General features: G+C 45.1%; 1 protein-coding gene across 1 annotated transcript; it reads left to right on the forward strand.

The window, feature by feature from the left end:
• Positions 1 to 12453: 12453 nt before the first annotated feature.
• Positions 12454 to 13593, forward strand: LOC138350802 (uncharacterized). Its single transcript, XM_069302237.1, has one exon. It carries the CDS (start codon positions 12454 to 12456, stop codon positions 13591 to 13593), a length of 1140 nt encoding a protein of 379 aa, XP_069158338.1.
• The last annotated feature ends 9374 nt before the right edge of the window (positions 13594 to 22967 follow it).

The following is a 22967-nucleotide window of genomic DNA, read 5'->3' on the forward strand; positions in this document are numbered from 1 at the left end:
GGTTAAGGTGTTAATATATTGGTGAAGGTGTAATTGTGTATTGTTTATCCCCCACCCCCTTTATTCATTGCTCTACTACTTGCCATAGCCAGTTCTTGAAAGCTTACCGCCGAGTTGGGGCTGGGTAAAGAAGAAGAGGTTATAACAGGAAGAACCCGGTTACTAGCCCAAAGTGGTCATGACATAATTGGCATCCCCAACGGGATCCGACTCCTCGTCAGGTAAGGTTAAGTAATTAGTGCAATCCCCTTGTATAAATTTCTCTTTTTTATAAGTGTCAGGTGTACTGTTTCCCAACACCACAGTGTTACGTGATTGTGCGCATCGGTAAGAAAGTGAACCATGGCAGAGAAACAGACCATTGATACCCTGGACGATGTTCAGGCGTTCCTGAACCAGGAGGACTGCCTTTCAAAGTTGACTCATCATGGATAACCTGAGTTGGTTTTAATAAGTGCTTACTTGGGGATTAAAGTGAGTGATCGTGATTTACGTGTTGAGATCCTCTCTAAGGTGTAACGAAGGTGAAGGTGTAAAACGGGAGCAGGTCGGTCGAGCGGACAGCACGCTGGACTTGTGATCCTGTGGTCCCGGGTTCGATCCCGGACACAGGCGAGAAACAATGGGCAGAGTTTCTTTCACCCTATGCCCTTGTTACCTAGCAGTAAAATAGGTACCTGGGTGTTAGTCAGCTGTCACAGGCTGCTTCCTGGGGGTGGAGGCCTGGTCTAGGACCGGGCCGCGGGGACACTAAAAAGCCCCGAAATCATCTCAAGATAACCTCAAGATAACCAAGTAAGATGCAAAAGCATTTAAAACCTGCCGGTAAAAAGAAAAGTGAAGTGCAGAGTAAAGGAGAAAGTGTTATAGCTTCCATGAAAAGGAAGATCAGGGCAGTGATGGTGAGAGTGACCAAGATGAGCTTAATGTGAGGCTCTTAACAGTGAAAATGCGTGAGTTAGAAATCCATCGTGAAATAGTGGAAAAAGATAGAACTAGAAAGAGAGAGAGGAGAGAAAAAGCTAGAACTAGAGAGAGAGAAGAAAAAGAGAAGGAAAGAGAAGACAGAAGAAAAAGGTTGGAGAGGGAAATGGAAATAAAGCGTTTGTAAATTGAAGAAAGGGATGCAAGGCAACACGAATTGGAAGTGCTGTGATTAAGTGGTAGAAGGGAAACCAGTGGTTTTGACCCAGTGAGGAACATTAAAAGGGTTCCTAAGTTCAATGAGAAGGAAGTGTCAAAGTTCTTTGCTGCTTTCGAGAAGGTAGCTGCATCATTGGATTGGCCGAGAGAAAATTGGGTCATTATGATCCAATTTATGCTGACTGGAAAAGTCCAGACCACGTATTCCACACTCTCAGTATATGACTAGTGCTTACTACGCAGTCAAGAAGGTGGTACTGATGGCTTACCAGTTGGTGCCTGAAGCATACAGGCAGAAGTTCCACGACCTGAAGAAGATGTCAGAACACATCTTTACGGAGTTTGCGTGTATTAAGGAGCAGCTGTTTTATGAATGGTGAGCATCTCGGAAGGTGGAGACGAAAGAACAACCTGAACAACTCATTTTATTAGAAGACTTCAAAGAATGTTTGTCTGGTGATCTGAAGACATACTTGGAGGGGCAGCAGGTAAAGACCTTGGGTTCCGCAGCCACTATGGCTGAATAATTTATTCTAACAGATCGGCCCTCTACCAGGTATGTTTCGAAGAGCTTCGAGCTACACTCGAAACCATTTGGGAAGTATAAGCCAGAAGAGGAGAGAACCGTCCCACGTAGTGCCGTGAAAACACCCCCAGGTAGTCCACGACGGACTAGTCCTAGTAGTCCAAAACAAATTAGTCTTAGGAGGGACATAGTGTGTTGGACCTGCGGGCAGAAAGAGCACATTGCTGCAAAGTGTAGAAGCAGGACAAGTAACGACCCGCATAGGGAGGTAATGCTGGTGAGTTGTGTGACACCTCCAGTAGACATCCCTGTCTCTAGGGATGAAGAGAGAGAAACCAGTGTTGTCTCCCCATTATACTTCGCAAGGGTATGTGTCGAGTAATGAGACTGGTAGGTCTGTAGTAGTGTTCAGAGATAGTGGAACAGCCCAGTCTCTGATTTTGAGAAACTCATTACCCGAGGAAGTTTCTACTGATGGGAAACAAAGGGTTATTTTAGATAGGTTTCCCTCGACGTGGTACGTTGCCCCCTTTGTTTGAAGTACATTTGGTGTCGCCATATTTTATTTGGCATGTGTACGTTGGCAGTAGTGGATCATCTTCCTATAGAGAGGATAGAGGTCATACTGGCCAAGGACTTGGCGATGGGTTTGGACAGTAACTATTCCATGGTTGAGGACGATCCAGATGGAGAAGTGGTAAGACTTGTTGTAGCCAGCCCGTCCTCCAAACAAAGACCCAAAAATGATTCCATGCACCCGCCAAACTCCATGTTTATGAATGAAAAGCGGTTTGCACACGACTCACAACTGATTTCGTTCGAACACCTCCAGAACAAGTGCTTCACTGATGAATTTTGTTCAAACCACAATGCTGGAAATGCTTCACCCACGTGCTACAAATACAAATAATCGCCAACAAAACCTAAACGCCTAACCTAACCTTATGTCTATATATGTGCAACATGCTAATAAATTATAATATTAATTTTTATGTGAGAGAATTACCGTTTTGAATGAACAGCATATCAAAATTTATGAATGCGTCTGTGGGGACGACCGCTGGATGTAATGGACTTGAGTCGAGGATGGGTTGGTAGTAGTAGTGCAGGCCAGATCCCAGGCAGAGATGCATTTAGAATTAAAAGACTTGTTTAACCCTACATCTACCCAACAGGTTGTCGAGAGCACTCCAATGAACTCTTCTGACTCTACTCCTTAACTGAAGCATTGGACTAGAGTGACATGGATAACTGACCCCGAGAAGGAACCCAAAGTGCAAGCACCCACAGATACCCCAGAGTCTGGGGCGAAGGCCGGTAACCAGTACTTGCGGAATGATAAGGTGCGGTGCTCACAAAACCGACCAAGAACTCCCCAGAATTCAGAGGTATGTGCACAGGCTGTAGTGCCCTCAATGTTCCAAACCAGGCTGATGGAAACAGCCCATTATGGAATTTGTAGACTTATGAAAGTTATTCATCGTTTAGCCAAATGTTTCTTATGTGTATTTTGTATTTTCCTCGTGTTTGCAATGAGAGAGGTGACCAAGGACGGACAGGCAGATGTTAGCACACGCAAGCATCATGGAGCGGTATCATGGACAGGACACTTGCCCCATGATGATAGTGGATGGAGGATGAGACCGAAAGGTTATTGAGGATATTGGTAATACAAGAAATGTAATGAGTGACCGTTCTCGAGAGGAAGATGTCCCTGTGCAACTAATGGACTTAGTGCCAACATCATAAGGAATGTTGGCAGCCCTGAAGTTAGAAGAGTGAACGCACGTTTCATTAGTGCTGCATACTACCATCTGTGGTACCACGGCTCAGGGAGGTATTGGCAGTTTGCCTCGGTTTTTCGATCTTCCTCAGAGCATTGGTGATTACATTACTCAAGGCGTGCGATGTGACCTCTCTATGGATGCGCACATCAATTAGATCATTGCTCGTGGTCTTGGTGTTCACTTTGGTGAAGACGTCTCTATTAAAACAATTCCTAAAGCAGGACTTTTTCCTGACATTGGTCATCTATCTGCACAAGTGTGATTGGGTTTATTCAAACATACTAATTTGGTTTATTTTCTCTTTAGAAACCAAACCAAATTCTTTTTGGTGGAGAGGTGTTACAGTATCGACACCATCGCTGGAGTATGGAGTGGTGATTTCAGCACCATGTATGGGTCTGCACTTCAACTCCCCGGTATTGGGTGCTACGCTGACAACGCCATCTGTTGGTGGTGGTGTAGTATCGGTGAAAGGCTCCGGTTTCCGGCCTCGGTCAGAAGAGGAGGTCGATGATGATGACCTCTGATATCAAGATCAACGCCATCTAGGTTGTGGCTACAATTTACAGTTTCAATTTCTTGGTAGAAGGGTGTTATCCTAGAGTCAGGCAGTACACTGCCCGTCTAGATAATGACATTTTAATGTTCACAGAGGTGACATAAGGAGGCGATTGCATCGAGGAGGGCAGTTCACCTTGGGCAGTCCTGAACTCTTGACTTGATCCTGTGAGAGGACAAAGTGGCCGCCGTCGGATATAGTAGTGTGTTAACTGCTAGATTCGTGAAGTGTTGTATGGACTGGCCTACCCGGGAGAAGCCCAGGAAGAGTTACGCGACAACAGTGGTGTGTCTGTTGAGAAGTGCTGCTAGCGAGCTGCTAGAGACTTCTGCCAGGGTGTTAGCTGCCCCTGTATGTGATTGTTTGAGACCTCTGCCAGCGTGTTCATGAAACTCTCTGCCAGTATGTATCTGGAGAGTGGAGGTGTGGTATTGGCAAATTGTGAAGATACGGTGTGTGTGTTGATTGGCCCATGTTGCAGAAGGTGAACTTGCCGGTGTTTGCCATTAGGTGAAAACAACGTGTACCCAGAAGTGGGATTCACAGGGATTGATGAACACTGCTGATGTGTTGTGTTCTGAGTGAAAGAGACACTTTGTAAATACGTGTAGTAATACTTTAGTATAATATATATAGTGGTTAAGGTTTTAATATATTTTTGAAGGTGTAATTGTGTATTGTTTATCCTCCTCTTTATTCATTGCTCTACTACTTGCCACAGCCAATTCTTGAAAGAATACCGCCGACTTGGGGTTGGATATAGAAGAAGAGGTTATAATGGCAAGAGCCTGGTTACTGGCATAAAGTGGCCGTAACAGTCTCCCATTCGGAATCCCGTGTCTGGCCTCCTATTTCCTCCTCCTAGTTTCATTACATTACATTTCTTGGGTTGAACTTGAGTAGCCATTTGTTGGACAATTCCTTTAGTTTGTCTAGGTCATCTTGTAGCTTCATACTATCTTTCTCTGTCTTGATCCTCCTCATAATTTTTGCATTATAAGCAAACATTGAGAGGAACGAGTCAGTTTTTTCTGGGTGATCATTTACGTATATCAGAAACAGTATCGGTCCAAGCACTGATCCCTGTGGGACTCCACTAGTGACTCTTCGCCACTCCGAGACCTCACCCCTCACAGTGACTTGCTATGTCCTGTTGCTTAGGTACTCCCGTATCCATCGGAGTACCATCCCTTTCACTCCTGCCTGCATCTGTGTGTGTGTGTGTTTACTCACCTTGTTGTACTCACCTAGTTGTGTCTGCAGGATCGAGCATTGACTCTTGGATCCTGCCTTTCGAGCATCGGTTGTTTACTGCAGTGACTCCTGTCCCATTTCCCTATCATACCTGGTTTTAAAATTATGAATAGTATTTGCTTCCACAACCTGTTCCTGAAGTGCATTCCATTTTCCCACTACTCTCACGCTAAAAGAAAACTTCCTAACATCTCTGTGACTCATCTGAGTTTCAAGTTTCCATCCATGTCCCCTTGTTCTGTTACTATTCCGTGCGAACATTTCATCTATGTCCACTCTGTCAATCCCTCTGAGTATTTTATATGTTCCTATCATGTCCCCCCTCTCCCTTCTTCTTTCTAGTGTCGTAAGGCACAGTTCCCTCAGGCGCTTCTCATACCCCACCCCTCGTAGCTCTGGGACGAGTCTCGTTGCGAACCTCTGAACCTTTTCCAGTTTCATTATATGCTTCTTCAGATGGGGACTCCATGATGAGGCGGCATACTCTAAGACTGGCCTCACGTAGGCAGTGTAAAGCGCCCTAAATGCCTCCTAACTTAGGTTTCTGAATGATGTTCTAACTTTTGCCAGTGTAGAGTACGCTGCTGTTGTTATCCTATTTATATGTGCCTCAGGAGATAGATTAGGTGTTACGTCCACACCCAGGTCTCTTTCGCGCGTCGTCACAGGTAGGCTGTTCCCCTTCGTTGTGTACTGTCCCTTTGGCCTCCTATCTCCTAGTCCCATTTCCATAACTTTACATTTGCTCGTGTTGAATTCCAGTAGCCATTTCTCTGACTATCTCTGCAACCTGTTCAGGTCCTCTTGGAGGATCCTGCAATCCTCATCTGTCACAACTCTTCTCATCAACTTTGCGTCATCTGCAAACATCGACATGTAGGACTCTACGCCTGTAAACATGTCGATAACATATATAAGAAATAGAATTGGTCCCAGCACCGATCCTTGTGGTACTCCACTTGTTACTGTTCGCCAGTCCGACTTCTTGCCCCTTGCCGTAACTCTTTGGCTCCATCCTGTTAGGTAGTTCCTTATCCATGCTAGGACCTTTCCCCCCACCCCCGCCTGCCTCTCGAGTTTGAACAGCAATCTCATGTGCGGTACTGTATCAAAGGCTTTTTGGCAGTCCAGAAATATGCAGTCTGCCCAACCATCTCTGTCCTTTCTTATCCTCGTTATTTTATCATAGAATTCTAGAAGGTTTAGTAGGCACGATTTCCCTGTCCAGAACCCATGTTGATGTTTGTTCACAAACCTAATGTTCTCCAGGTGTGCAACCAGTCGTAGCCTAATTATTCTTTCCAGTATTTTACAGGGGATGCTTGTCAGTGATACAGGTCTATAGTTAAGTGCCTCCTCCCTATCGCCTTTCTTGAAGATCGGCACGACATTTGCCTTCTTCCAGCAACTGGGCAATTCTCCCGACATAAGTGACTCATTAAAGATCATTGCCAGAGGCACGCTGAGGTCCTGCGCTGCTTCTTTTAGTATCCACGGTGATACTTTGTCTGGTCCAACTGCTGTAGTTGCATCTAGAGTTGTCAACTGTTTCATTACCTCCTCTGCTGTCACCTCTATATCTGATAGGCTTTCATCTAGGGCAACCCCTTCCAACAATGGGAGCTGCTCAGGCTCGGTAGTGAACACTCTATGGAAACTGGCATTCAGTGCCTCGCAGATGTCCTTGTCACTTTCAGTATATGCCCCCTCTGTCTTCCTTAGTCTTGTCACTTGGTCGTTCACCGACATTTTTCTTCTTATATGACTGTGTAGTAACTTAGGTTGTTTTTTCGCTTTGATTGCAATATCGTTCTCATAGTCCCTTTCCGATGTTCGTCTTATGTTAATATAATCTTTCCTAGCTCTGTTGCATCTGATCCTGTTGTCCTCTGTCCTTTGTCTTCTGTACTTCCTCCACTCCCGCCTGCTGGCCATTTTTGCTTCCTGACACTGTCTATTAAACCATGGGTTATTATATTCCTTCTTATTTTTCCCTTTACTGTTGGTATAAATCTCTCTTCGGCCTCCTGGCATTTCTGTATGACTAGGTCCATCATATCTTGGACTGTTTTTCCTCTAATTTCTTCCTCCCACTGCACTTCACCCAGATAGTCCCTTATCCTCTTATAGTCCCCTTTCCTGTAGTCAACTCTCCTTTCCTAGATCTCTTGTCCCATGGTCATAAGTTTGAATTCCATCATGTAGTCAAAGACTAGGACACAATGGTCACTGGCCCCTAGAGGTACTTCATGCTCTAGATTCTCGATATCTTCTACGTTCTGGGTGAAAATCAGGTCTAATAGGTTCGGTGCATCTCCTCCTCTTTCCCTTGTGTCTTCCTTCACATGTTGTGTTAGGAAATTCCTGTCTATAACATCTACTAATTTTGCTCCCCACGTTTCGTCCCCTCCATGGGGATTCCTTTGTTACGAACCCGGCTCCAGCGTCCGAGCCTGGAGCAGTGACAACCACGCCATCTGTGAGTCAGCTCCCGAAACCCCCGCCAAACGGACGACGACACCTGGTGAGGACAGCGTGTACTGGCCTCGAGGACCAGTTTCCAGTCTGGTTCCGCGCTCAACACCGCCGCTCCTGACCTCTGGTGAGGTGGTGCTCCGACGACAGCGCCATCTATGGACTGGATACGTCAGGTGTTTGTGCCCGGGCCCGTAAGTGAGATGTATTAGTGTCCCGGTTATTGATGACGTGTCTGTTTACAGAGTCGACCTGGGACCACTGTGTTGAAGGTCGAGTCAGTCTACCCGAGGCAGCCAGTCTCCATACTGTGAAGTTTGGTGCAGCTGTTGTGACGTCGTCCCCCCCGGAAGAACACTGTGGTGTGTTAGCCTGCCATTGGAGTGGCAGTGAAAGGATTTACCCGGGACCGACTGTTGGAGACGATCATCCACTGGGGTATTGAGGACAGGAGGGTGATTTGTGATATCACACGAGACTCCTGTCTAGGGCGTACCCCTTATATCGTTCGTGGAGTGGCCGTACCAGCCTTGGTGGCTCAGTACCTGCCAGCAGACCAGCTGGACGTGTGGTTGACGGCCTCCACGACGGTGCCCCCAGTGGACCTGCGTTTTGGCTGACCTGTGGCCCGGGTAGGCTCGGCATTCTCAGAGGACACCTCGTGAGGCCACGAAGAAAGCACCAAGGACTCGGCACCAAGTGGTGTGGCACCAGCGTCTTCAGCAGAAGACCACGATGAAGGATTAATCCCCTTGTATAGTGTTAATACCCTCCCCCTGTGCACGTTTGATTTTTATATATTTAATAGGTGGTGGTAATAATTATAATATTAAGTTCTTAGCTTTCTTTCCCTACTCCCTTTAAGTTAATTGCGTCACGGATCTCATCCCTTGATAGCCAATACTGGCTTGGGAACGGATACATATATCTTCCTCTAACAACATCAGAGTAAGGACCCCGTTGCGTCCCGAGAGGGTCGTAACATCCTTGATTCCCAATTTATCTCTCCATGATTTATGTCCCCCATAATCAGCAGCTTCGCTCTCATTCTGTGGGCTAGTGTTGCTGCCTTCTGCAGTTCATCTATACATGCCTTGTTGTTGTCATCATACTCCTGCCTGGGTCTTCTACTGTTTGGTGGGGGATTGTAGATTACCAAGATCACAATCTTCCTCCCATCTACTGTCAGAGTTCCATGTATGAAGCTTGTGCACTCATTGGTAACCCGATTTCCCAGGTCTTCAAACTTCCACTTCCGCTTTATTAGGAGTGCTACTCCCCCTCCCTGTCTCTGTGTCCTCTCTTTTCGTATCGCCTGGTACCCTTCAGGAAAGATTGCATCTGAGATCATGTCATTAATTTTACTTTCCACAATTGCAACTATGTCAGGATCTGCCTCACTCACTTGTTCTTTTATCTCTTCTGTGTGTGTGTGTGTGTGTGTGTGTGTGTATAATAATTCTCCCATAGGAAACTTTACTTCTTTCACTGAGAGAGGATGGAGAAGCGTGTGCATAGGAGTGTAAGGTAGATAGATTAAGTATTAAGGTGAAGATGACATACAAACAACAGCAACAGCATCTGCAGGAGGACGTCCTCATCCTACCACAACCACCACCTCTAGGAGACTTTGGGTAGGCTGCTCCCTAGGAGAGTAGGGGTAGGCTTTTTCACTGTTGAACGAAGATTGTAAATAGCCGATCAAAGCCAGAAGCCTCCCAATTTCACCTCATGATAACCCGTAGTTGGTGGTGAACTGAGGTGTTTGGGGTAATGGGGTGACTCATATCTCTCCACCACCACCACTTGGTAGGTTTTGGGCAGTGGGTTGCATGTTGTTGTTACACACAGAGATCACACTAACGTGATGCATCAAATGAACAAATCCACAAGGGGGCGAGCTCAGTCGATTAAGGCAGTGTCTGGGATGCTCCCGCACGCAGGTTCGAATCCTCGTCACGGCCCTTATGGATTTGTTCATTTGTTTATGTTGTTGTTGTTGATGAACGTAACATAAAACAAGTGTACTGAGTAGTGATAGGTGTTGTCTCTCGCTCTCATAAATTAAGTATTAAGGTTTGTGTACAGTACTATCACCAAACAGCTGAGACCTCGCCCCTTCATCCCTGCACCTACGTCTTCCGAAGCAGTGGGTAGCCATAAACACTTAAGACGTATGGTGTGGATGGGGCCTAATATTTTTTCCTGGTGCATTGAGAACCGCAGAGTCTGCCCACAAACCATTACTAAAGTCTCTGAGAGAAAGTTTCAAAAAAATCGCACATTATCTGGGAAGAAGAGTCAGTCGCTGTGTGAATCCCAACTGCACCTCCTCCTCCCGCAGCAACAGCAGCAGCAGCGGCAGATTGAGGCCTCCCAACATCCTCCAGACGTGTGATCAGGCGTTACGACCTCTGCGATCAGAGGGTGTGAAAGTACTGACAGGTTGGGCCCAGTCCCCTCACTCATAACCGCATCATCTGTTGTCACCTGACATTGTACTTCATAATTATGTCAGAGGACATTGGGCACCCTTTTCTTAATATCTTCTTTCCGGTCATTAAATTAGTCTCATCCAGGAGGGGATTTGGAGTTTGTTTTTCCTAAAACGTTATGGTAATGTTCCTCATAACAATTATTTTGGTGTCAAACGGACTACACACACGAGACCAGCCAGCCAGTGAGCCACCACAACCTCCGGCATGGGTGGCTCACCATCTCGTTGGACCCACTCACTCATTATGACAAGATGTGTGGTAGGACACCTTTTAGTTTAAACTTCTTACATCTTCAAATAAAATAAAATAATATGGAGATTCAGTCAGTCAGTAAGTCAATCAAACAGCAGAAGCACGTTGAGCGAATGCTTGTTAAAGTGCTCCCTCCTTCAGCCTTTGGATGCTTAATCCGGTTAATAATATATCTCGTTCATACAAAAAGAGATAATTATTTTTGTCTTGTTAGACACAAAGATATCAAGTATTTTTTTCAATATCAATGTACAGTTTTATCGTTATACACTCTTATCATTTAAGTGAGTTGGATTTCAATAATTAATATAAAGGAAAAAAATGTCAGCATCTCCCCTGGAAACACAAACCGAAACTGTCTCTATTTTCCACTTGTTACAACTTGTAATAAAGTTGTTACATCTTGACTTAACGTGTTTATGACGTATTAGAACGTTGTTACAACTTGCTATATTGGTTGTTATAACTGGTTAGGAGGTGTTAAAACTTGTTCGAACGTTCTACCAACGTCGTAGTTTCGGTGTGTGTTTGGCGGGTCAATATTGCTGTGAAGGTGACTATATGAGCTCGAAGAGCTGTTCACCACATTCAAGTGTGTTATTCCCCACAAGTAAAAACATTGAAATATCTCTTCTTTGTACAATAAGATTTTTTTCCAACTTTATTGATTGGTATATTCCATCTTAGGTATTTAAGCATTACAGATCATGTTGTTGTACCTAATGTTATGTGCAGGTTAGCATAAGTCGAACTACTTATGCATGTAAGGCTGTGAGAGAGAAGAAATATAGGGCGAGCGTGCAGCTGCCATGGAGGCGAACACAAGACTGAGCAGGAATGCGGTGAGTATAGGTGTGGGTGGGTGAGAGTACTCACCTATTACTACAGACGATACAAACACAGTCATTACCTAATAGATCACATAATTCTCATGATTATTCATTCCTTCCATGCATCACACATTGTTTAATATTTCATCCTGATGAAACGTAGATCTCTGCGGTCTTCATTTTCAGAGAAAGTTGAAAATAGTCCTTGTAGGATAGGCAAAGAGCAATAGCTTATTAAACGATTTAAGGTTCCTTTAAGCAGTGCAACACATAAAATACTTTTTCTGCTTCATAATGATGCTCCCACCATATCATTCTGCTCCGATTCCATTCGTTGTGTGTGTGTATCCTCTGCCGTATCACTTAGTGTGTGTATTCATTGTAACATAAGGTAACCAAACAGGGGAACATCTTATTCTTTGTACAAATATCCTTTTTTAAAGTAAAGGCAGTCTTTAATAATGTGTATGGACAACAATAATAATAGCATCCATCAATATTAGTGTATGTATTCTTTGTAACACAACATAACCAAACAGGAGAACATCTTATTCCTTGTATAAATATAATTTTAAAGTAAAGGCTGTCTTCAATAATGTGTGTGTGTGTGTGTGTGTGTGTGTGTGTGTGTGTGTGTGTGTGTGTGTGTGTGTGTGTGTGTGTGTGTGTGTGTGTGTGTGTGTGTGTGTGTATATATATGTATATAACAGTACATGTGAATGTAACAGTAACAATTGTGTAACTTGCCTTAAAAGACTGTCACTTGCTTAGCTAAACGAACTATGTGGTTCAGTTCCTGAACCCATCAAGTGCCTCTGTAACCCTTTTCACCACCGCCGACTGGATGGATATGGGGTGCATAATCAAGAAAGAAATTAAATTTATTGACGTCGACTTTCATTATCTTGGCAGGTGCAAATGTTCTTGAATTAGCCAGCTGTTCTTCACACTGTTAAGCTCAGAGTTCGAAAGCGTAAGAATAGGCCACCTCACCAGTTTGTTAAGTGTTGATATTGTACGTTACTGAGGTAATGTTGCCTACTAAGGTCAAATGCTTTAGTGTGAGTTCTGCCGCTCGTAACATAGCACAAGTGCAAGCATTGGACACTAACCAACTATTGAGAGCAACATGGGACATTTATCACTTAGTGAGAGCAGCATGGGACATTTATCACTTGGTGAGAGCAGCATGGGACATTTATCACTTAGTGAGAGCAGCATGGGACATTTATCACTTAGTGAGAGTAGCATGGGACATTCATCACTTAGTGAGAGTAGCATGGGACATTCATCACTTAGTGAGAGCAGCGTGGGACATTCATCACTTAGTGAGAGCAGCATGGGACATTCATCACTTAGTGAGAGCAGCATGGGCCATTCATCACTTAGTGAGAGTAGCATGGGACATTCATCACTTAGTGAGAGCAGCATGGGACATTCATCACTTAGTGAGAGCAGCATGGGACATTCATCACTTAGTGAGAGTAGCATGGGACATTCATCACTTAGTGAGAGCAGCATGGGACATTCATCACTTAGTGAGAGCAGCATGGGACATTCATCACTTAGTGAGAGTAGCGTGGGACATTCATCACTTAGTGAGAGCAGCATGGGACATTCATCACTTAGTGAGAGCAGCATGGGACATTCATCACTTAGTGAGAGCAGCATGGGACATTCATCACTTAGTGAGAGTAGCATGGGACATTCATCACTTAGTGAGAGCAACATGGGACATTCATCACTTAGTGAGAGCAGCATGGGACATTCATCACTTAGTGAGAGCAGCATGGGACATTCATCACTTAGTGAGAGCAGCATGGGACATTCATCACTTAGTGAGAGTAGCATGGGACATTCATCACTTAGTGAGAGCAGCATGGGACATTCATCACTTAGTGAGAGCAGCGTGGGACATTCATCACTTAGTGAGAGTAGCATGGGACATTCATCACTTAGTGAGAGCAGCATGGAACATTCATCACTTAGTGAGAGCAGCGTGGGACATTCATCACTTAGTGAGAGTAGCATGGGACATTCATCACTTAGTGAGAGCAGCATAGGACATATATCACTTAGTGAGAGCAGCATAGGACATTTATCACTTAGTGAGAGCAGCATGGGACATTCATCACTTAGAGTAGCATGGGACATTCATCACTTAGTGAGAGCAGCATGGGACATTCATCACTTAGTGAGAGCAGCATGGGACATTCATCACTTAGTGAGAGTAGCATGGGACATTCATCACTTAGTGAGAGCAGCATAGGACATATATCACTTAGTGAGAGCAGCATAGGACATTTATCACTTAGTGAGAGCAGCATAGGACATTTATCACTTAGCGAGAGCAGCATAGGACATTTATCACTTAGCGAGAGCAGCATAGGACATTTAATTTACAACACCTACTTATTATCTATCTATTTGCTATATCAAGAACTTCAACCTTATCCCTTTTCACTTCTGCTTTATCTTTATCTGTCTCTCATCACGCAGATCTTTCATCAAAATCTAAAATTTCCTTGACGTTCTAATTTCCTACTCAGAGCATTTCTTCCTTATCAATGATGCTCATCTTATTAGCTCTCTTTCTCCTCCACCTTCTGCACTTTTCTCTTCATCAAATGCATCTGCTTTGTTTCATCCTCGAATTGTCAAATAATTCACCCTTTATTTTCTTATTTTTTCAAAGTGTTCTATTTTTTGTTTTACACGGACTTGCTCTATATATGTTTTGTATCCTCCCTTCCTTCTCCTTCATATGTTCCTTTTCTCTTTCCTCCTCCTCCTCCTCCTGTGCCCTCATACCCTGCCTCCCCCTTCATGTTCCTCCACTCCCTGCCCCTCATGTTCCTCCACCCCCTGCCCCTCATACTCCCTCCTTCATGTTCCTCCACCCCCTGCCCCTCATACTCCCTCCTTCATGTTCCTCCACCCCCTGCCCCTCATACTCCCTCCTTCATGTTCCTCCACCCCCTGCCCCTCATACTCCCTCCTTCATGTTCCTCCACCCCCTGCCCCTCATACTCCCTCCTTCATGTTCCTCCACCCCCTGCCCCTCATACTCCCTCCTTCATGCTCCTCCACCCCCTGCCCCTCATACTCACCCCTCCCCCCTTCATGTTCCTTGCGCTCCAGTCTCTTCTACTACAACACTTTTCTTATGTAAACTTTCTTCTAAAGGCAAATCAGTTTTTTGTTTTTCGTTCCTTTTCTTCATTAATTATCCGCTGCGTCCGTGATTACCTCTCCATTAACGAGTTATCTATTGATTAAAAACCTATCCCAGTCACCCAAATAACAGGGGGGGGACGCTCATTTGCATAATAATGGTGGTTCATAATTGTTCCAAGATCATCAAACCTAGTCATTAGGAGCGTGAGCATAATTAAAGTTTTTATCACGACTAACTTTATGTCTTTTTTTTCTCAACACCTCGCTTAAATTTTTCTCTAGAAGCGATGATGGTGTTTTGGGAAGAAGGGAGAAGCACCGCAAACTTGTGACTGGGGTGGGATTAGTTAAGTGACACAGCTAACATGTAGATGCGTTGGATGAGTTGGGAGAGAAACACAACAAACTTGCAGCTGAGTTGGGGGTTGAGAATTATCAGGGGAAAGCGCAAAGCCATTACTACTATGAATCACTTGCAAGGGATCAGGATAAAGATTTGGGATGGGATGGGAAGAAGGAATGGTGCCCAACCACTTGGACGGTCGGGGATTGAACGCCGACCTGCATTAAGCAAGACCGGCGCTCTACCGTCCATCCCAAGTGGTTAGCTGAGTTGGGCCTAGTTGAGAGACACGGTAAAATTATGAGTTGTGTTACGGTTTTGGGTATCCTGCAGGTCTTCGCTTCCCTGTACCTGGGCCCCACTGATCACCCTGGGAGCCCTCCAGTTTTCCATGGGCTGAGACACTACCTATGCCCCGGCCTTGCATCCATGGCAACTGGATCTAGCCATAACTCTCTGTCACTCCTGGCTGAATTTGCCCGCCGTAGCACTGGGAAACACACAGGTGAATTTTTGCCACTCACCCGTAATCAAGGTCGCCAGCTGGGTACTTGTATTCACGTCCCAGTAGTGGTCTCATTAATTATCACAAGTCAGGGACTCAGTGACATAATGCAGTGCAATATTAAATAACTTACTCAACTCGCCCTAGAGATGGAAGGCTCACTCAAACACAATGGTAAAAATAATAAGTTTACTGAAGAAAACTACACTGAATCCGCATAGTAAATAATATGTAGAATTGTCAGACGACGGCAACACTCCTCACTGTCTCTGGTAACACAGTCAGCTGGACGATTTAAATGCTTCACTCTTGGCCACTTGAAATCAGCCACCTCCTCTTGCTGCTACAAAATGTCAGTGCTCCCACACACATGGGTGCACATATAATATATATATTCTGGCGCATAGCCTAATCCTACCACACTGGCAAAAATAATAAAAATAGCAATCACATAGCATAGAGGTTACTCTAGCTCTCCTAGATCAAGGGGTAATGAGAGGGAATTTATCTACCTAATACTATCTGCTACAAAGTCGACGTATCCTCTGACGACGATCGTTGAGGTCCTCTGTTCCCTTGGTCGGTCCTCGGTTGGTCAAGGTCCGGTACACATGAGGTCCTGAGATGACTTGTAGTTGCACGTCTTCTTCGTGCTCACTCCAGGAAGGCAGGTTCTCCTCTTTAGCAATGAAGCCAGGTTCCTGCACACGTCGTCTCGCTTCTCCGACACTGGGACTGTAGACAAACTTGCAGTCCGGTTCAGTGTCCCCTTCGCAGTCTTCCATTGGACTTGACCCGGTCACAACAGCTCGCTTGATGTGTCTGAACGCGGCCCGCAGGGCGTCCACACGACCCAGCGCCAACGCCTACCTCCGTCGTAGATTATCAGCAAAAGAGCTCTTGGTGCTCTAACACCAACAAAGCCTTGCTTCCATGTACTCCCCAGGAGTCGGCTGATCTTCCTTGACGTCTGTAGCATCAACGCGGTCGCTTGGGTGCACAGGCTGGGACTTCCTAGCCTCCAAACTGGAAGCTCACTTGAGCGTGTTCATGCTCAATGACATGGGGTGACACTGAGCGCCGCAGGGCACTGGGCCGCCCAGAGCCTTCTGCCCCGTTTAGTCACCCCACCCAAGGTCACCGAGCTATTGGTCACTTCCGTCAGGTGAACTTACTTGGCCAATCACCAGACAGCAGGCACTTGGCTCCTTTGGCACAAACTCCTTGCCTCGGTGCCATCTTGAAACACAAAGAGCGTAAGCCACTTGTAACGCCAAAACTAAAATAGCAAATTCATCTCCCAAACAATAACTCTGAATACCTTTATATATATCAAACTGTTCCTTGATCATCTGAGAACGTGTACGGTGAAGAGATATGACTCTTTATGCCGGGAGAGAAAAGATGGAGGGTGGGATACCATCACAACGGGGAAAGACTCACGTTCATTGGTTTAGCAATTCTTGAAGAATTATGATATGTTTACTTCATTGTGAACTGACCCTTTTGTCTCCTGTTACCAAGTCCCATCTCCATAACTTTAAACTTGCTCGTGTTGAACTCCAGTAGCCATTTGTCTGACCATCTCTGCAGCTTGTTCAAGTCCTCTTGGAGGATCCTATAATCCTCATATGTCTCAACATGTCTCATTAATTTCGCGTTATCCGTGAACATCGCCATAGACTCGACTCCTGTAAACATGTTGTTCACGTATATCTATATAAATAAAAATGTAAATGTCCGTTTGTTCAAAATCGCTAATCTCCGAAATTTCTTCACCAATTCCTTTGAAATTTTCACACAACGTTCCATTCGCATCCGAGCAGGATTTTATATACATACTATATAGATATCATATCTGTAATGGGAAAAAACTTTTTTTTTTAACTGTGCTTTTCATTTGTTTTTCACGTGAGGGAAATCTTCGAAACCTCTTTACCGATTGCTTTTAAATTTTGACACAACGTTGCATTAGAATAGGCGCATGTTTTTATATACCTATTATATACATGCCTGACCTGTGACAGGAAAAACATGCTCGTTTTGAAAAACTCGGCCCTCTGTTGGACGTAAGAGCACCATATGCTGTAATCTCCGAAAGTTCTTCACTGATGGCTCCGAAATTTTGACACAACATTTTATTCAAATACGTGCGTGATTTTTTATACCTACTATATAGATGCCCAGACCTGTGACAAGTAAAAACATGTTTTTTTTTTAAACAGTGCCATCTGTTGCACATAATAGCAACACACGCGCTACTAAATATGTTACGATTCTTTTTCAATGTTTCCGGTTGCATTGACAAATTGAATTTTCATAGATTCTGATATATTTTCATTTTGATTGAAATATTTTGTGTGACATTGTGTTGGAATTGATCTGCGTTGTTTACCATACTGTTCATTTCATGAGTATAAGTATAGATGCCACACCTCTGACAGGTAAAAACATTCTTTTTTTGAAAAACAGAGCTATCTCTTGCACGTAAGAGTAACACACGCTATACTAAAATCTTACGATTCCATTTCAATGTTTCCGATTTCATTGATGAATTTTCTTAGATTTCGATTTATGTTCATTTCGATTTAATTATTTTGAGTAACATTGCATTGGATTTGAGCTGTGTTGTTTACCATACCGTTCATTTCATGAGTATTGGTTATTTTTTTTATTTTTTCATTGTTTTTCATATCGTATTTTTATGATAACTTTTTGGTTTAACTGGTTTTGGTTTGATATGGTTTTTAACTGTTTTTCTTATATTTCAGTGATGGGAACATCAGATCATTTGATGTTTCCAATTTTCTGATGGGAACATCAGATCATTTGGGAATGCATCGACTAAGGGAGTGGGGAATGGTGGGGAGGACGAGGGAACAGGGAAGGGGGCAATGGTGGAGAGGACGAGGGGACAGGGTAGTTGGGGATGGTGGGGACGATGGGACAGGGGAATGGAGAATGGTGGGGAGGACAAGTGGACAGGGGAGTGGGGATGACGGGGAGAACGAGGGGACGGGGTAGGGGTTAATGGAAGGGAGGACGAGGGTGACGGGGGAGTGGGAGATGGTGGGGAGGACGATGGGACAGTAGAGTAGGGAATGGTTAGGTGGAAGAGGGGACAGTGGAGTGGGGGATGGTGTGGAGGACAAAGGGATGGAGGAGGGGGGAATGGTGGGGTGGACAGGGGAGTGACGAATGGTTGGGAAGACGAGGGGACAGGAGAGGAGGTGGGCAGGACTGGGAGTGAGGGAAAGGTTGCGGTGGCTTAGCAATGCACATGCGTTGCTGAGCCGCAGCAACACATAGCTGGGTACAGCTAGTTAGAAATCGAACAGCTCCCATCCCCGATCCTTGAGGTACTCCACTCGTTACAGTTCGCAGTCTGACTTCTTGCCCCTGACTGTTATTCTCTGGTTCCTGCTTGTTAAGTGTGTGTGTGCGTGTGTATTCACCTAGTTGTGTTTGCGGGTGTTGAGCTTTGCTCTTTCGGCCCGCCTCTCATCTGTCAATCAACTGTTTATTAACTACATTTTTTACACACACAAACACACCCCAGGAAGTGGGAGATGGCAGCCCGTGACAGCTGACTAACTCCAAGGTACCTATTTTCTGGTAGGTAACAGGGGCATTCAGGGTGAAAGAAACTTTGAACATTTGTTACTGCCTGGTGCGGGAATCGAACCCCTCGCCACAGAATTACGAGTCCTACGTGCTATCCACCAGGCCCCCGTGTGTGGGTATGTATGTGTGTGCGTGTACTCACCTAGTTGTACTCACCTAGTTGTACTCACCTAGTTGTGTTTGCGGGGGTTGAGCTCTGGCTCTTTGGTCCCGCCTCTCAACCGTCAATCAACAGGTGTACAGATTCCTGAGCCTATTGGGCTCTATCATATCTACACTTGAAATTGTGTATGGAGTCAGCCTCCACCACATCACTTCCTAATGCATTCCATTTTTCAACCACTCTGAGACTAAAAAATTTCTTTCTAATATCTCTGTGGCTCATTTGGGCACTCAGTTTCCACCTGTGTCCCCTTGTGCGTGTGCCCCTTGTATTAAATAGCCTGTCTTTATCTACCCTATCAATTCCCTTCAGAATCTTGAATGTGGTGATCATGTCCCCCCTAACTCTTCTGTCTTCCAACGAAGTGAGGTTCAATTCCCGTGGTCTCTCCTCGTAGCTCATACCTCTCAGCTCGGGTACTAGTCTGGTGGCAAACCTTTGAATCTTTTCCAGTTTAGTCTTATGCTTGACTAGATATGGACTCCATGCTGGAGCCGCATACTCCAAGATTGGTCTGACATATGTGGTATATAATGTTCTGAAAGAATCCTTACACAAGTTTCTAAAGGCCATTCTTATGTTAGCCAACCTGGCATATGCTGCTGATGTTATCCTCTTGATATGAGCTTCAGGGGACAGGTCTGGCGTGATATCAACCCCCAGGTCTTTCTCTCTCTCTGACTCTTGAAGTATTTCATCTCCCAAGTGATACCTTGTATCTGGTCTCCTGCTTCCTACCCCTATCTTCATTACATTACATTTGCTTGGGTTAAACTCTTAACAGCCATTTGTTCGACCATTCTAAATGTGTGTGTGTGTGTGTGTGTGTGTGTGTGTGTGTGTGTGTGTGTGTGTGTGTGTGTGTGTGTGTGTGTGTGTGTGTGTGTGTGTGTGTGTGTGTGTATGTGTGTGTGTGTGTGTGTGTGTGTGTCTGTGTGTGTGTGTGTGTGTGTGTGTGTGTGTGTGTGTGTGTGTGTACTCACCTAATTGTACTCACCTAATTGTGCTTGCGGGGGTTGAGCTCTGGCTCTTTGGTCCCGCCTCTCAACCGTCAATCAACTGGTGTACAGATTCCTGAGCCTATTGGGCTCTATCATATCTACATTTGAAACTGTGAATGGAGTCAGCCTCCACCACATCACTTCCTAATGCATTCCATTTGCTAACTACTCTGACACTGAAAAAGTTCTTTCTAACGTCTCTGTGGCTCATTTGGGTACTCAGCTTCCACCTGTGTCCCCTTGTTCGCGTCCCACCAGTGTTGAAAAGTTCGTCCTTGTTTACCCGGTCGATTCCCCTGAGGATTTTGTAGGTTGTGATCATGTCCCCCCTTACTCTTCTGTCTTCCAGTGTCGTGAGGTGCATTTCCCGCAGCCTTTCCTCATAACTCATGCCTCTTAGTTCTGGGACTAGTCTAGTAGCATACCTTTGGACTTTTTCCAGCTTCGTCTTGTGCTTGACAAGGTACGGGCTCCATGCTGGGGCCGCATACTCCAGGATTGGTCTTACATATGTGGTGTACAAGATTCTGAATGATTCCTTACACAGGTTCCTGAACGCCGTTCTGATGTTAGCCAGCCTCGCATATGCCGCAGACGTTATTCTCTTTATGTGGGCTTCAGGAGACAGGTTTGGTGTGATATCAACTCCTAGATCTTTCTCTCTGTCTGTTTCATTAAGTACTTCATCTCCTATTCTGTATCCTGTGCCTGGCCTCCTGTTTCCACTGCCTAGTTTCATTACTTTGCATTTACTCGGGTTGAACTTCAACAGCCATTTGTTGGACCATTCACTCAGTCTATCCAGGTCATCTTGTAGCCTCCTACTATCATCCTCTGTTTCAATCCTCCTCATAATTTTTGCATCGTCGGCAAACATTGAGAGGAACGAATCTATACCCTCTGGGAGATCATTTACATATACCAGAAACAGTATAGGTCCAAGGACTGACCCCTGCGGGACTCCACTTGTGACGTCTCGCCAATCTGAGACCTCACCCCTCACACAGACTCGTTGTCTCCTGTTGCTTAGGTATTCCTCTATCCACCGGAGTACCTTCCCTCTCACTCCAGCCTGCATCTCCAACTTTCGCACTAGCCTCTTGTGTGGCACTGTATCAAAGGCTTTCTGACAATCCAAAAATATGCAGTCTGCCCACCCTTCTCTTTCTTGCCTTATTTTTGTTGCCTGGTCGTAGAATTCAAGTAACCCTGTGAGGCAGGACCTGCCATCCCTGAACCCATGTTGATGCTGTGTTACAAAGTTCCTTCGCTCCAGATGCTCCACTAGTTTTTTTCGCACAATCTTCTCCATCAGCTTGCATGGTATGCAGGTTAGGGACACTGGCCTGTAGTTCAGTGCCTCCTGTCTATCCCCTTTCTTGTATATCGGGACTACGTTAGCTGCTTTCCAAGTATCTGGCAGTTCCCCTGTTGCCAGTGACTTGTTATACACTATGGAGAGTGGTAGGCTCAGTTCTCTTGCTCCTTCCTTTAGAACCCAAGGGGAGATTCCATCTGGGCCTATAGCCTTCGTCACGTCCAACTCTAGTAAACACTTCCTTACTTCCCCACTGGTAATCTCAAACTCTTCCAGTGGTTCCTGGTTAGCTATTCCCTCACTTACCTCTGGAATTTCTCCTTGTTCTAAGGTGAAGACCTCCTGGAATTTCTTATTCAATTCCTCACACACTTCCTTGTCATTTGTAGTGAATCCTTCCGCCCCTATCCTTAATCTCATAACCTGTTCCTTTACTGTTGTTTTTCTCCTAATGTGGCTATGCAACAATTTAGGCTGAGTCTTTGCCTTGCTTGCGATGTCATTTTCGTATTGTCTTTCTGCCTCTCTTCTCATCCTGACATATTCATTCCTGGCATTCTGGTATCTTTCTCTGCTCTCCAGTGTCCTGTTATTCCTATAGTTTCTCCATGCCCTTTTACTTTGCTGCTTAGCTAGCCTACATCTTTGATTAAACCATGGGTTTCTCATCTTCATTTCTCTGTTTTCCTTTTGGACTGGGACAAACTTGTTTGCTGCGTCCTTGCACTTCTGCGTGATGTAATCCATCATATCTTGGGCCGTCTTTCCCCTGAGCTCTGTTTCCCATGCTATATCTGTTAGGAATTTTCTTATCCCCTCATAGTTTCCCTTTCGGTATGCTAACCTTTTGGTTTCGGTATCTCTCCTCGAGTTCAATAACCCTTCTTCAATCAAGTACTCAAACACCAGTACACTGTGGTCGCTCATTCCTACTGGGTCCTCAAAACCGATTTCTCTTATGTCGGAGTCGTTCAGAGTGAAGACTAGGTCGAGTCTCGCTGGTTCGTCATTGCCTCTCATCCTTGTGGGTTCTCCGACATGCTGCGTTAAAAAGTTGCTTGTCACCACCTCCAATAGTTTGGCTCTCCACGTATCCTCGCCTCCATGCGGTTCCTTGTTCTCCCAGTCAATCTTTCCGTGATTGAAGTCGCTCATGATGAGCAGGTGGGATCTATTTCTACAGGCAGCAGAGGCTGCCCTCTCAATTATAGTGTTAACTGCCTTGTTGTTGTTTTCATACTCTTGACTGGGTCTCCTGTCATTTGGTGGAGGGTTGTATATTACTGCTACTACTATTCTTGGTCCTCCCATTGTTATGGTGCCTGCTATGTAGTCTCTGAACTCCTCACAGCCCGGGATGGCCATCTCCTTAAAACTCCATTCCCTTCTCATGAGTAGGGCCACTCCGCCTCCTCCTCTACCTTCCCTCTCTTTCCTTATTACTGTATACTCCTGGGGAAACACGGCATTCGTTATGATTCCAGAGAGTTTTGTTTCAGTGAGTCCGATTAC

The sequence above is a fragment of the Procambarus clarkii genome, chromosome 47 (genome assembly GCF_040958095.1).
Source record: "Procambarus clarkii isolate CNS0578487 chromosome 47, FALCON_Pclarkii_2.0, whole genome shotgun sequence".
Lineage (NCBI taxonomy): Eukaryota > Metazoa > Arthropoda > Malacostraca > Decapoda > Cambaridae > Procambarus > Procambarus clarkii.

What these genes read in the sequence shown, in the direction of transcription:
- LOC138350802 (XM_069302237.1), top strand. Translation starts at nt 12,454, where the DNA reads ATGGGACATTTATCACTTAGTGAGAGCAGCATGGGACATTTATCACTT.